This window comes from Phyllostomus discolor, chromosome 4 (assembly GCF_004126475.2).
Source record: "Phyllostomus discolor isolate MPI-MPIP mPhyDis1 chromosome 4, mPhyDis1.pri.v3, whole genome shotgun sequence".
Taxonomy (NCBI): Eukaryota; Metazoa; Chordata; class Mammalia; order Chiroptera; family Phyllostomidae; genus Phyllostomus; species Phyllostomus discolor.
Genome location: NC_040906.2, coordinates 59453191 through 59468349, shown reverse-complemented (window position 1 = coordinate 59468349; position 15159 = coordinate 59453191). Strand labels below are relative to the sequence as shown.

At 36.5% G+C, this 15159-nt stretch overlaps 1 protein-coding gene across 1 annotated transcript in view; it reads right to left on the bottom strand.

Annotated features, from left to right (window-relative positions):
* KCNH7 (potassium voltage-gated channel subfamily H member 7) overlaps positions 1-15159 on the bottom strand; it is a 480501-nt gene that overhangs the window by 2407 nt on the left and 462935 nt on the right. The window contains 3 exon segments of the mRNA XM_036023387.1: positions 602-794; positions 8221-8389; positions 13357-13620. Coding sequence (XP_035879280.1) covers positions 602-794; positions 8221-8389; positions 13357-13620 — 626 coding nt within the window.

The following is a 15159-nucleotide window of genomic DNA, read 5'->3' as shown; positions in this document are numbered from 1 at the left end:
CCTCCCCTTCCTTCCTGAGACCCTGCCCAAGAGTGCATCTAGTCACTAGAGCAAATTAAAGACTTTTCTCGGAAGAGTTTTTTGGACCTAGGGTTACCCCTTAGCTTTCAAAACTCTGCCAGATATAAACACACATAGACTGATTCTTGAAAAAAGCTTTTTCTTAAAAAAAAAGTTGTGTTTTAAGATCATTCTAGAACAATGGTCTGTTGTTCACAAACCTTAAATGAACATAAGAGCCCTGGCCTGGCTCAGTGGATTGAGTGCCAGCCTGTGAACCAAAGAGTCACCAGTTCGATTCTTACTCAGGGCACATGCCTGGGTTTTGGGTTGGGTCCCCAGTTGGGGGTGTGTGAGAGGTAAACACACATTGATATTTCTTTCCCTCTCCTTCTCTCCCTCCAACCCTCTCAAAATAAATTAATAAAATCTAAAAAAAAAAAGCAAATGAGCATAAGAATCAGAAGGGAGCTTGTATAAAGTGCAGATCATGGGCCCATTCCCAGAAATTCGAATTGAGTAGAATGAGAATCTGCCGATTCAGATGGTCCCTAGAACACCCTTTGAGAGACACTCTTGGCTGTACACTATCTATACTCACTTGTGAGGAAGAACTGAAACTTTGATCCGTCTTGATGGATGCTCCTGGCTGACTGGTTCTCATCAGGTGGACGGTGGGTCTCTGATACTCCGCTCCTGCAGTGACCATACTGTAGGCTGGGGGAACCACAGTGCTTTGTTTCTGCAGCAACTGCAAGATGGTCTGGACGTCAGCAGTCATTTGGGACTCAAGTCTGAGGGACAGACAAATGGAGGAAGACAGTCCCGACATAGTTAATCATTGCAAAGAATTTGAGAAATTTTCAGCACAACTATTGTCTGTTGTTTTAATATGATTTTAAATCCACTTGTTTATGACTTAAGTGAAGTTGTTTTAATCCACCTGTTTACAACAAAGTTGTAGAAGTGAAATTGTTTTGCTGTAAGAATAAAGTAAGTTGTGTCGGGAAGTCATCATCTCCCCTGTTGTCATTTATAAGGATGTGTGGAGAAGCACAGATGGCAAGCGGACATTTAAACTATCAATACCAAGAGTTTGTGAGAACAATCCCAGAGTTTTGGTATGGGCAAGCTGACACCTTGCTGACTTAAATAGCTCTTGAAGATTTTGAGACATTTGCTCCTGCTGTGGCCAAGGCAACCCTTTGGTCAGCAGTGGAGCTAAACAGTGCAGCAGTTTCAGAAAGAGAAGGGACATCTGTTCCTGCCTCCACGAGGCACTGCTGGTAGGCAGTGGCACAAAGCCAGACAGCGGCCCGGGAGTGATAACTTCTTGGAGCAGCCTGGAATGTCCAGCAACACTGGGGCCTTTGTTTCCCAGCAATGTACTCCAGCAACAAGGGCCTTTATTTTTGTGCTGGTAGCTGGATGTCAGCTCTTGGTTGGCCAAGTGCCTCTTCCAAGTGCCTACGTCTATAAAAGGTATCTCATCTGAATTTGGACTTTATTCCTTTCTCTCCTTCTCCACACCCCACCCTCCTTCAGCTGGAATAAGAATGTAATTAATCTATCGTTGCTTTGGAGTATGTTATTTCTTTATTTGGCTTATTAAGAGATAGCATTCTGTATGCTATTGGCTTGTGAAATTATATTTCCCAAAGCACACCTCTGTTAAATAAATTGCTGGCAAAGACAAAAATCTGTCGCTGAGCATAATTTTGCCATCCAAATAAAACAACCACCAACGAGTGGAATTATGGCGCTGCTTTAAACAAGAAGAACAGGAGAGGGAGCACGGAGACGCCCTCCGGCTGATGCTAACTTTCTGTGTCTCACTGATGGTTCTGATAGAGAGCATTGCCTTCCTGCTTATTTGATAAGATCTTACCAGAAAAACAGCTGAACAGAATAAACTATTTTTTACCATGTACATTGTGTTACATTTTTACAATTATGCTTTATTGATTTCAAAATGTAAAACCCACTGAGAATCTATTTTTAATCAAAGATTGTCTTTTCTTTTTAATCAGGCTCTACTCAGTTTCTTGTAAGTGTTTATAAAAAAAGAGATTTGGTTAGCACATTCCTTTCATAGTTACAAAAATTGATAATTTCTTGTGTGTTTCAAATTTATATTACCTTTACTTTATTTTGCCTATCTCCTAGTCACATCAAGAATTATATATTATTCATTATAGACTTTCTGTAATATTAAGTACTGTTAAATGTTAAATTCCTTTCTTGTCTACAGTCCAGGGCTTTTGGTATTTAAGAAACAAACCAACATAAAAGTTCACTTGCTTTTATTATCCTTCAGGCTTGCAAAATACCAATCTGATCATTTTCACCCAAAGCTCACAAGTAACTAACTGGCTTATTAATTTTATTTTCATGTTAAATTAAATTAATGCATGTTTTAACAGCATTAAAAAAGAGGGAATTTTAGACAACTCTTATTTTAACTCTTTACTGACTCATGCTTACTCTTTTGTCTCTGAATGAAAAATGCAAAGAAAAGCTAAATCTTACAAAAAATGTTAAAATCATAAAATTAATTTTGCTCAATTGTGTGTACATATGCTATATTTATAGAAGAAAACTTAGCCTCTGAATTGAAAGAGAACAAAATAAACCTGGAAACCATAAGAAAAGTTCTTTTTTTTTCTTTTCAACTCAGTATTAATTGATACTACAAATCTTCCTTCTGAGAAACATTATCCTCACCGATTTTCTACATTTGGTACATACAGCTATAGAGGCTATTGTCTTCTAAACCAATAGCTATCAATCATACATGGTTCTGCCTTGTAAATGCCAAGAGCACACATTGAAAAAAGAAAAATGGAGTTGTTGACTAGCTTATTTATCTACTTGTTACCCATAGGATTGATCTAATTTTTTTATGGTGTCAACTAAATTGAGCAGAGTAGTTATTTTATTGTTGTATATCATTTTTTCCTCAAGGTCCAGCTCAAGTTAAATTTGCAACTGAAAATCTTCCCTTATTTGACCTTTTCAGAATTAATTTCTCTCTCCTCTGAGACCTCAAAGAAAATTCTACACTCAGTCTTCATTTTAAATATTTCTTTACAAATTTATCCAATCACTAACAGCATTTAGTATTTAGCGAGTGGCCTACACTTGTTTATTACATTGAATTTAAAAGGATTTGGGGATGGAGCGTGCCATAAAAACTTCATCAATAAGGGGGACGCAAGCCCCAAAAGGCAGTCAAAAATTATGGTAATATTTCTGAATCCTATTAAACCTTTGTCAAACAGCAGTGATCTGTGGGAAACAATGTCTCTGTATCATGGATTCTAGGTATTTGAAGAGACTCTGAGGTAAAACCCTAATGGAAGGCAGAGTTTTACTATTTGAAATATACTGCCATGAGTGAGGCTCACATCACCTTCAAATGTACTTATCAAACAAGTTTTCTTTATCCAGACTTTCTTTAAGATCCTCACCTCATGGTGTTCATCAATCCTGATGTATTATATCATGAACTTGCCCATAGCCAACCAGTTCCCTACGTTGAAAGGCCCAGACTCCAAAATCCTATAAATATACTGCTTCTTCCCTCCCCTTCTGGGACACCACATAGGCTTTGTCAAGATGACAGTTTCCCTGCAGTGATTTCATATACTTGGTTTGGTTTCATTAACTGGTTATCTGATATTTTGTACAGTTTAGCGCACTGATTAAATGTTGGTGCCCCCTGACTCCATTCATGTGTTCAAGCTCTAACCCCCAATGTGATGGTATTAGGAAGTGGTGCCTTTGGGAGGTGATTAGACAGTGAGGGTGGAGTCGTCATGAAGGGGCTGAGGGCCCTTATACAAGAGGCCTCAGAGAGCTTCTTTCCTTTTTATGCCTTGTTTGGACTCAGTGTGAAGATAGTTATCTCTGAACCAGGAAACCAGCTCTCACCAGATACTGGATCTTCTAGCACCTTGATCTTGAACTTCTCAGGCTCCAGAACTGTGAGAAATAAATATTTCCTGTTTATAAGTCACCATTCTATGGTATTTTGTTATAGTAGCCTGAACTGATTGAGACATTCAACAAAAGTGAGTTCTAGTGAAGAATTTCTTTACTACGTATCGATTATATTTTCATGTTGTATAGCTAGGGTCTACTGGCTGCATTGGAATGGACTCTTCTACTGAAACTAAATTATCTGCTTTACTAAGGAGGAATGACAAATAATTGTTTAAAAGTCCAGATTGGACTTTAAAACAGGAAAGAACAACCCAGTTTTAAAACTTTTTTTTGGTCAGTGAAGGATACCAGAATATGCCAGCCCAAAATATGCCACTTTAGCATACTGATTATTTTGAGCTGTAGGCACTTGAAAAACAGCAAATGCAGGGAGAGGCTTTCTCTAAGCTCCCATTATCTGCCTGAAGGCAGATTTCCCCAAATGAACTCAATTGTCATAAATTCCCAACCTGGGACTTTTATCTACCAGGGGAGACTGACCCTTGTCACAAGAGAGGAGACTAGTAGTTCCACACCTGAGGGAACTTTGTCAGGAACTATCAGAACTCCCATCTGTTTCTCTAAGAGGCTGTTCATCTCTCCTAAAAATCCTCCCGTCTCCTCTAAGAGGCCCGCGTCTCCCTTCCCCTTGCTCTATTGAGATGGTATTTAATGCTGGATTCTAAGCCACCTCGGAAGTTACTCATTTTCCCCTGAGTATTTCCCATGTATTCATGAGGTATACATGTTAATAAATCTCTTTGTTTTTCCCTTGTTAATTTGGCTTTTATTATAGGGGTCTCAGCCAAAAACTCAGAAGGGTAGAGGGAAAATTATGTTTCTTTTCTCCACATCAGCATAGCTACACTGCTGTGTAAAATGGATGTTTTCATTTGCTTATTCAAAGACTCACAATGTACCAGGTGCTATGCTAGGTAGCAAGGTGAAGTGAGGACACGATGATGGATAAATATGGACTCTGATCTCAGACGCCGACGGAAGGTAACCACCTAGTTTGGAAAAATGAAGGAAGTGCATAAAAATACCATAACACTAGGCGAGGCAAATGCTCAGTGCCATAGCGAAGGCACCCAGATACATTTCTCTGAGTGTTCTACAAGGCATGGAATCATTACTAAAAGCTTTTACATTCTCTAGGGCCTCCCTACTCAAAGCGTGGTCAAAGCTGTGAGCTTGTTAGAATGTGGAATCTCTGCCGACTCCAGACCTAGTGACTTAGAATGTACATTTTAACAAGATCCCCAGGTGCTTTAAATTCACATTAAAGTGCGAGAAGCACTGTTTTAGGATGAAGTGTTAATGATTTCCCCAAATATGTATATCTGTAGGCACATTACATAAAGGTATGAGAACATTTCTTATGTGGACCTTTACCCTAAATATAGTTTAATTGGCCATTAAAGCAGAGAAGTCGCAGTGGCAGCAAGGACGATTCAGGATAGAACATTTATATTTGCTTTTTTTTTGCACTGTGTATTTAATATGTGTATTTGGATGAGACAAACACGGTAGAAATTCACAGCTTTATGTTTGAACAGAATGCTGAAGCTCAGTGGGTAGCTCCAACTCTAGAAAGTGCCTCAGGGTTCTCACCCCACAAAGTTAAAGACTGAACTGAGTTTCCCTCTTCAAAGTTGTTTTTGCCTTCTAACATGGAGGAAAGAGGTTGTTGGAGATGGCAGTGCAGTAAAGTTGTGACATTTGGGACTTGGTATTTTAGATTTCAAAAGAGGCTGAGATACACAATGAAGTATTTGTGAAAATATCAGAAGTAAGAAATTAGTCCAAGGAAAAGAAATATGTCTAAGGACATACAGGTGGTGGGAAATTGTCAAGACATATTGGCTGTGGAAAAGTTTTTAATAACAGCAGTAACAGTAATAGTAACAATTATGAAACTAGTGTAATTAAATAGCAACAATTATTATCACTAATGTGCAGTTGCAAATCAAATGGGTTGTAGGTGTATGTGCCCTGAAAATTTTATGCTTTCAGCCCTGGGATATATTGAAAACAAATGTTTTCAGTAATCTTTGACTCATGTGAATTGTGATGATTGGTACACATAACAAAGCAATGAGGGTAACCTAAAATATAACTTTAGTCCTGATGAAAGGTCCAAATTAGGAAATATAGGAATACATGTAACGCTGGAGAATAACTAGACAAACAGCAATAAAAGGAGATCATTGTTAATCAAACTTTACCTAGCTGCAAGTACAACACTTTTTATTTTGTATAAACTATAGTTTCCACATGTATCATCTTAGTCTTTACAATGGCATTGCAGATAGATCTGAGTCAAAGAAGGGAACTGAAGCTGGAGAAATTGAAGTGTCCTGGCCCAGTCATCCTGTAAGCGGTTCCGTGGTTGAGTTAGGACTTTAGTCAGGGCTCACCAATCACACGCGCTGCGCAAGTGCGTGCTGATGATCTCACTGCTTTCCCTGCCGTTCTTCCATTCGTTCTTCCACTGTTCTATTTACTAAACCAACTGAACACATACTTATGTCTTGGAAGTAAATAAACAGGCAATTTCTTCTCTCAGTCACAAGAATCAAAGTTCAGGTGCAGGTCACACGTATCAATTCTCGTGTGCTATATAGTGTATAGTTTTTACATGTATCATGGGTAAAATATCAAAGTGGCTTGGCAAATATAGCAGAGAGAGAGAAAAAGCAAATGTATTAAGGAACTAAATATGCTTTTCTAACCAATAATAATTATTATGACAAGTTCTTATACTTTAAGAATTACTGACTCTAAGTAAATGATAATCTGTTTAAAATTTCTCAGGTATGTTTCAATTTACGAAATTGGAATTTGACACAAGGGAATGAGGTATGTACCTCAGCACCAGAAAATTTTAAATTTAATTAAATGTTATGGTAATGTCTGTGTATATGCACACACACATAATGTGTGTGCAATTATATTGTGTGAAACTGTTCAATTCTATCATTACATTTTTTAAAAAGCAATAAAAACAACAAACAGGATGGATAAACCACATAAGAAATATTAAGCAGATAGTAAGTAAATAAGTAACATATATGGTATAGGCAAAACTCAGAGGATTCATGCAATTTTCCACCTGTAAGACACGCCAGACATAGAATAGAAACATGATGTAGCAAACCAGAGCGAAGCTGATACATAGAAAGAGATAGAACAAATGACTTATGCCAGCTCTGGGCGGACACTTTCATCCCCAAATCCGACTGCCCATTGGTGATGCACAGTGTAGGCTCATTCTGGCTTTACGTGTGCTTCACCTAAAAAAGGCCAATAAACGCATTGCTGTTAAGCAGGCTAATTACCTGCGAGGCACCTGGCCTCACATTTCTGCAACAGAGCAAGTGCGTGCCATTGGCACAGGGGTATTTATTTATTTATATATTTAGTCTGTGGACCCCATAGTGCCAACCTCAGCCCTGGTCCTGGTAACCACACCATCAGCAGAGAAGGATGATGTGGCAGATGTGAACACTGGGCAAATCAGGACTCAGGTAGTGTGGCCATTCTGCCATACTGTGCTTCACAGAAATATGTTAATAACCACATCTCGCTCTCCTCATCTCTCATTGCATGTTTTAAATTGATTTAGTAAATCCTGTAATCTGAGCATTATGGTTGCGCTGTTTTTCATCTGTGACGCCTGGAGTGCCTTGCCTGGTGGTGTGCAGTGCACCTGGAGGTTACCTGTGAACCAGTGTCAAGTCCCATAAGAACTACAACTACACCAGCTGTATCATACTCATTCATGCATTTTTTTCTTATTGACTATTTTAAACAAATCCACTCAGATTTAGGTTAAAGAGTTCTACCTTTCCTAAAACCAAAATGAAGCCCTTATTTAAAAACAATATAGATCAAAAATAGAAAGAAAATGGAAAGGATATGGGATTCAATTTGGTGAGATTTTCAACTCAGTCACATTTTTAACAAGTTGACTGAATAAATGTTTTAAATAATTTTGTTGCTACTTTTAAAAAAATGCCATCACACATAAAAGTTACCAAAAACAGCCAAAGAGCATAAAAGAACAATCAAAAGAAGAAGGGTCTTTGCCAACTTGTAGTCTTATTTTAAATTAGTAAGCATAGGAGGAAAATATGAAGCTGCAGCATGAGGAGTTTGCTCTTTACAAGGGGTAAAGCCAGACCCAGTTAAGGGCTTGGTTTTTGTCCTCTTTGCCCTGCCTGTTGCTTATACCTGTTCAGCTGTTCTTGAAGTAAATCCAGTCTCTGCTCAACTTCTCCATAGGTGAGGTCACTTTCGGTTTCAGAGATCCCCCAGGCTGTTTGCTGAGGTGCTGAGGGACTAGCCTCATCAGCCCGCAACCGGGCATTTTCTTTTTCCCAGCTTCTTGTGTCAGAGATATCTGTGAGAAATAAAAGACGGATGTCACCTTATTTGGGTGCCAGTTTGCATCAGTAACACAGAGACACCCGCAATACCAGCAGGGAAGGACCTTGAAGTATAACCCAAAGACAGAGACCTGGTGTGACTCAGGGAGATATCCAGGGCTACAACCAACCACTCATTCTGACCTTGCTCTCCACGTCCCTCCTCATTTCCACATGCATGAAAACATAGCAGGTTTTGAATCTAAAATATAATTTTGTCCTCTTTCTGTTTGTGCTATGAGAAAACATGGATAACTAACCCCAAACTCTGATTAGAGAGCAATAATTTTGCAGTTTCATGTTGGGGAAGAAACAGCCCCATTTGCACTACTTTGAACCTGGGTTTAAGATTTTAGGGATCTTTCCCACAGGATAATTTGCATCCTCCATGATTCAGAGTGGGCCCAAGAAGAGAGCCATGGGGACGTGCTGATCTTCAGGGGAATTCTTTGAGGCCAACCCAACCCAAGACAGAGCCAAGAAACCACATGCCCTTACAGATGGGAAGAGTCTTTAAAGTTCCTCTAGTCCCAGGACACTGCTTTAGGTTTTTGTTTTCTTGTAGCTCCTTCTGCACTCTGCCTCACTTTAACTTACAATATTTTTTCTGTGGCTCTTTTATTTTGAATATTTTTCTGTTACTGTACTTGAAAACATGTTGCATATCTATTCAAATCCTCTCTTCAAATGTTCTGTGTGTCTGTTATGTGCCAGACAGTCTGCTAAATGAGGAGGTGTTACAGATGAAGAAGACATAGGCCCTGAACTTGAGAAATTCAGTCTAGACAGGTTTTGATAATTTTTCATACAGAGATTTGTTTTCCGAGCTTCTGTTAATTTACTGCAACCTGTATTTGCAAGTTATCAGTATCTGAGAGCAAACATATCTTTATTTTTCTCATTTTTCTCATATACTTTTGGTAGCTTTTGTTATGATTCTTACATTTTACATATCTAGACAACATGATTAACATGATTAAATCATTTAACATGATTAAAAAGTTGGACAATAAAACTCATGAAAAAATACTAGTGGAATTGGGAGTTTATTTTATGAATAAAAAGGAGTAATATTTGTTCCTTGCCTGGAGAACTTGGTGGGGAAAAGATGATCCAAAAGTGGTTTTCATCATCAGATTGAAATAGATTTGAATTAGAGTTAGTGATTTTGATTTGATATACTTTTTTTTGGACAAGTAACTATGACTAAACATTGACAAAGGCTATGTCAAGTTAAGGAATGTATATCCTTGGCTACTTTAAAAAATAGAAAGTAACTTTTGGTGAGATTAGCTATAATTCTGGAAATATGAACAGAATTGTAGGACTTCTCAAAATCCCTTCCTTTCCTATAATTTCTTCAAAGTCCAGTCACATAGCTCAAAAGCATACCCTTTCTCCAGGTAGCAGACAAAATTTTTATATTCTTTTTCTCATGGATTTTCTATCACTATCCTTTTATCACTGAATACACAGAAATTTCTCTAGTGAGGTGCCAACAATTTCCTATAATTTCTGCTTCAATTGGATGAGGCTGTAACAAAGGAATTGGCATACTCAAAGACAGCATTGGAAAAATATCAGGTCAGGGTTGCTTGTTCTGTTGAAATGGGTAGCAAACCTCGGAGATCTTGCTATGAATTCCAGACTGTTTCTTCATGATTGTAGCTCCCCGAGCCCAAGCGATCTTGGGTTTTTGTTGTTGTCATTGTTGTTTGTTTGTTTTTAACAGTGACAGTATATAATTTCCTTTGATGTTTTACCAAACTCAACAAAATGAAAAAGAATAAAAATATAAGTTTTCTGGAATTTTAACTAGTATATTGGCAGATTTTCAGTGACAAGTATGACTTATTTATTTACAGAAATGTGACTCTATTTAAAATGAAGAACAAAGATATAATGCCCTGGCACACTAGGTTTTGAATGTGGAGCAGCAATACTAAACAAACATTCAGAACACACATATTGCCCTGACCAGTGTAGCTCAATTGTTTGGGCATCATCCTGCAAGGTGAAAGATGACAGGATCGATTCTCAGTCAGGCCACATGCCTGAATTGCAGGTTCATTCCCAAGTGGGGGTGTGTGCCACAGGCAAACTGATCGATGTTTCTCTCTCACATCAATGTTTCTCTATCCCTCTTTAACCATCCCTTCCCCTATTTCTAAAAATAAATAAATAAAATTTTAAAAATAAAGAACACACATTAATGATTTGGTGATGTCAATGTTTGTCCAGTTGTCTGCTAGCTGGTTAATGTAGGAGTTTTTTAAAAAGATAATAAGAACTGATGGATAAAGTGACATACTATGCTCAGAAGTTTTGTGCTAAAAAAGCATACAGAATTCCTTCCTGTGCTTAACACCTCTCTTTCTCAAATCATATATAATAAATTGATATTTAAAGAACAATGGTGAACCACATGCAATAAATTATGTTGGTTTATATTTTTCTTCAGTGCTCAAGAAAAAACCTGATAATGTTCCCTTAGAAGAAATGCGTAAAACATAAACTTAGATAGAGACTTCCTTGATTATCATTTATTCTTTTATTCAAATCTGGATATGTGTGATTAGCTTGTTTTAACAGCAATATTAAAAAAGGCATTCAAAGGGGAAATCCTGGTTAGGGCCATAATCAAAATGAACATCCTTGTAGACACTTTCTAAATATAGCTTAGAAAGAATCTGCTCTCAGTTGCCTTGGAAAATGTTGCTATAGTTGCAGGACATATTCCCAGAAATGGATGAACTGCAAGTAAACTCTACTCTTCTCTGGGCACCCAATTTTCCTAGAGTCAACTTTGCCTTCAATCTAAGTAGGATCAGAATTTGTTTCTTTTTAGTTTTGCCTGAAGATGCTCTGCTATTGGATTCAGCATGACAAATGCCAGGAATGTGAGTAAAGGAAAATTCCTATTAATGATACAATTTGTAGGGATTTAGTAATTCAAACTGCAGCAGTTACAGCTGCACCATAAATGTTATTCAAATTCTCAAACATTCCATAGTACTTCACCTTAAATAATCAGGGAATGAAATTTGCAGAAAATGAAGTTTTAATAATTCTTCATTTGTTAATTATACCGATTAACCAAATTAACTGTCTGTCACACTGAGGTTATATGACATCAATTATGTTTATTCAATTGAAATGCATATTTAACTATGTATTTTCAAAGTAATTATTTATTTGAATAGGAATTGTATTATAAATCATTATAAATTTTTAAACACTAAACATTTATAGATATAAATTTCTAAAAATTAAAAATTTATAGACATTAAGATTATTTGTTATAATACTATTTTATTGTGCATATAGAATAACTAATTAAAAATAAGTAGCAAAGAAAAACATAGAATAAAGGGCATGAGAATTCACTGTCAGCAAAAGGCATTATAAAGTCAAATGAAATCCCAAAATTATATCTTCAATAACTTGTCACTTTAGGCTCAAAATCAAGTAGAAAACAACAAAAAGAACTTAAAAAAGTCAGGCCCACATTATGATGACTTTTGGTGATTGTAGAGATGGTTTGGCAAGCTCTTCAGAACTTTTGACTTCCATGACACAACCTTTCTCTATTTTTAGCACTTCCCAGAATTCATTTTCATAAATAACTAAGATAGGACATTTGGTAATCACATCTAATATTCTATTCTTCCATTTTGATAAATGAGGTACTATTTCCATTCACTTCATCAAGATTTTAGATTGTCCAGAGAACATTTGCTTATATTCTTAGCTTACTTCAATGTGGGATCATGGCAAAAGTGGTGTGATAAGATAGGGAAAGTAACTGTGGAGAAATGTAAAGCCTAAACATCCTAGATTCAATAAAACTTTTGTGGTCAGATATAGTCACTTCACATAAGGGTGACAATGATAGGTAATATTTATTTACTCTGCCCCCAAATTTACTGAATTTTGCTATCCTGTCAGGCTGGGAATTATTTTTATTTCACTTCTGTTATATTCCTTTGACTTTTTGCTATGCCTCCTCCATTTTTATACATCCAGGGATATATCCAACAATTAAAGGGTTAGAAAAATAAAATCTCTGAGGAAATACTAAACCAAACTGGAGATTTTATTTCAAAACATAATTTATGCATGTTATTTTGTTCAACAATTGATTACTTAGTTAGAAAATATTACTCCTATATTAAAGATGTGCAAACTGAATCTTAGTGGGGGGATCTGTCAGTCACTTATCCCAAGTCATAAAGGGAGCAGATAACAGAGTTGTCATGGGAACTCAAGTAGTCTGAGCCATATCAGTTCTTGCACCCATATCAGTTTTTGCACCTACTTAATAGATTCATCTAATAAGATCTATAGATCTAGCTTCTATTATACCAAGTTAATTAGACTTCCAAGGGGTAGTTCTAAAGTTTTCCTGAAATTTTGATCCTTTAGCATCAAATTTATATTCATTATTACCCATCTATGCATATTTCCTATAGCAAAACCCATATATTTGGATCTTCCTCTCAGTGGCGATGTTAAATAAATGTGTTAAAATGAGTTGGATCAATAGTATACTTTATTTAGGGGCATTTTCCCTCATTTTTTTCATAATACCCAGGAAACAGATTTTTTTTTTGGCATTTGTTGTAGTGTTATTGTGTTAGCCTTTTATGGTACAAAACAGCAGGTTTCTACAGGTCATTATGTTAAGTTCTGACTGGCTGTAAAAACAAAATGAAACAAACAAAAAAGCCTCTTATGCTATTATTGATTGGGAATAATTACCACTATTTCAGAATGGTGCAAACACTTTGTAGATGATCTTGGACTTGAACTCTGCCAATATTTTATGAAATTGCAAAAAATTAGATTAACATATGTTGGTATGTTTCTTTATTTGTGAAAAGTCAGCATTTTATGATAAGCACCAAAGAGAGACATCCCGATTCCTGAGAAACTTGATTACCTTTGTAAGAGTGACTTCTTTTATCTATGCGAATTCTTCCTGAGGTGGGCACCATTCCTTCAAAATTGAGTCCAGGAGCTTTCCCTGTTCCTGGAGGAGAATCTGCTATTCCTGAGAAGAGAGGCTTCTGTTCATCGTCAGCGGAGGAGATGAAAGAGGAAGATCCGCTCTTTTTCTCTTCGATGTGTTTTTTGGAACTCTGATAATTTCTTATGGTATCTAAAGAGTCTTCAGGATCATGCATACTGTTTCCTTTGCCAAAATCTATCAAAAGAAAGTTATTTTATAGAAGGTAGTTAAATGTGGCACTCTATACATATTACACTCCTTATACACAAACTACCTTTTTAATAGTGAGGTTCTTTGAATAACTTAAAAACAGAATTTTTTATAAAACTACCAGAAAAATTGTCTTTCTCTTTTCTCCCATTGAAAAGGTAGTTACTTAAAGATGATTTCCCCCATAATTCAATGTATATGAGATTATTTTAATGAAATACATGATTTGTATTAAAATTAAAAGATTATCTGGTACAGTAATACGATCTATATTTCAGGAAAAGAACTGTAGAATAACTTACAACCTCATGCCTGTTCAGCTGTCATTTGTAGTCTTAAAATCTGGTGCAGTACCTCTTTAAGAAAATGAAAAAACGAGGGGAAATCTGTCCCAAATCTGAAATATCATCACGATGCATCTTGTTTGTTTTAAATGTTCACACCCTGGCATCTGGGGCAGCCCTTCACACATTGCAAAGGTCAAAACTAGAAGCCTCCTGTGCTGCAGGCTGACAGGCTGAATTTTAACTGTAATTCAATACAGTAGTGAATGGCCTTGACATTCCAGGAAGTTTGCTTCTGTAGCATATTGCAAAGAATATAAAGCTAAATACAGTAATTAAGGTAGGTTTACCTAATTACATTAAAGCCAGTAGTGCATTAGGCTGTTTTAGGCAGAAATGTCAGGATAATTTCAGCCCTGAAGGTTGTGTTAGAACATATTTCAGCAAGAAATACTCAAAGAGACAAATCCCAGAAATTGTTTCCATTAGTCTCCTGGAGAGACAGCATAATTCTCCATCTGGTTACTGCTAATAACTAACCAACACACTCCAGTAGGTATATCATTTTCTATAGAAACAGTTGAGGCAGTGTCCCCACCTACTCTTTGCCTGCTTGTGCTGACTTTATTTATAGAAGGCCAAATGAACGGATTTAAGGCCACTCCAGAGAAACGTCCAACTTTTTTAAAATTCCCATATGGCTTAGAAATGAAACAGAGATTTTTTTCTTTATTTAAAAAATCATAATTTAAAATATGAGAAGCCACAAAGCAACCGAAGGTAAAAATGGATAGAGTTTAAAAATCATCCTCATTGTTAACAATAAAATTTATTGTTATTGTTAATAACAATAAAATTATTATTAAGGAGTTAATGTTCTGTCAATTAAAGTTAAATGTAGCAAAAGCTGATTGCTCAATTTATTTTCCTTGAGAGTTCACACTTGCTCAGTGATCCCTTCGTGGCTGAGACCACAGACCTTTCCAATTTCCAGCACTGTAGACATTATTGATTACTCAGCGTCAATTATGTTTCTCCACTCAACCACCAACCTAATTGGTTGTAAATATTTACATCGGTTCTTCCTACACAAACTCTTTTTCTCCAGTGTCATTAACACAGGCCTCCTTAAGCCTCTAAACTTCCTTCTTGTCATTTCTTCCTCTGTTTTCTTTTTTAACTTCTCCCCTCCTGAAAATCTGATTAATATTCCTCACTTTCTGAATATATCATTTAATTC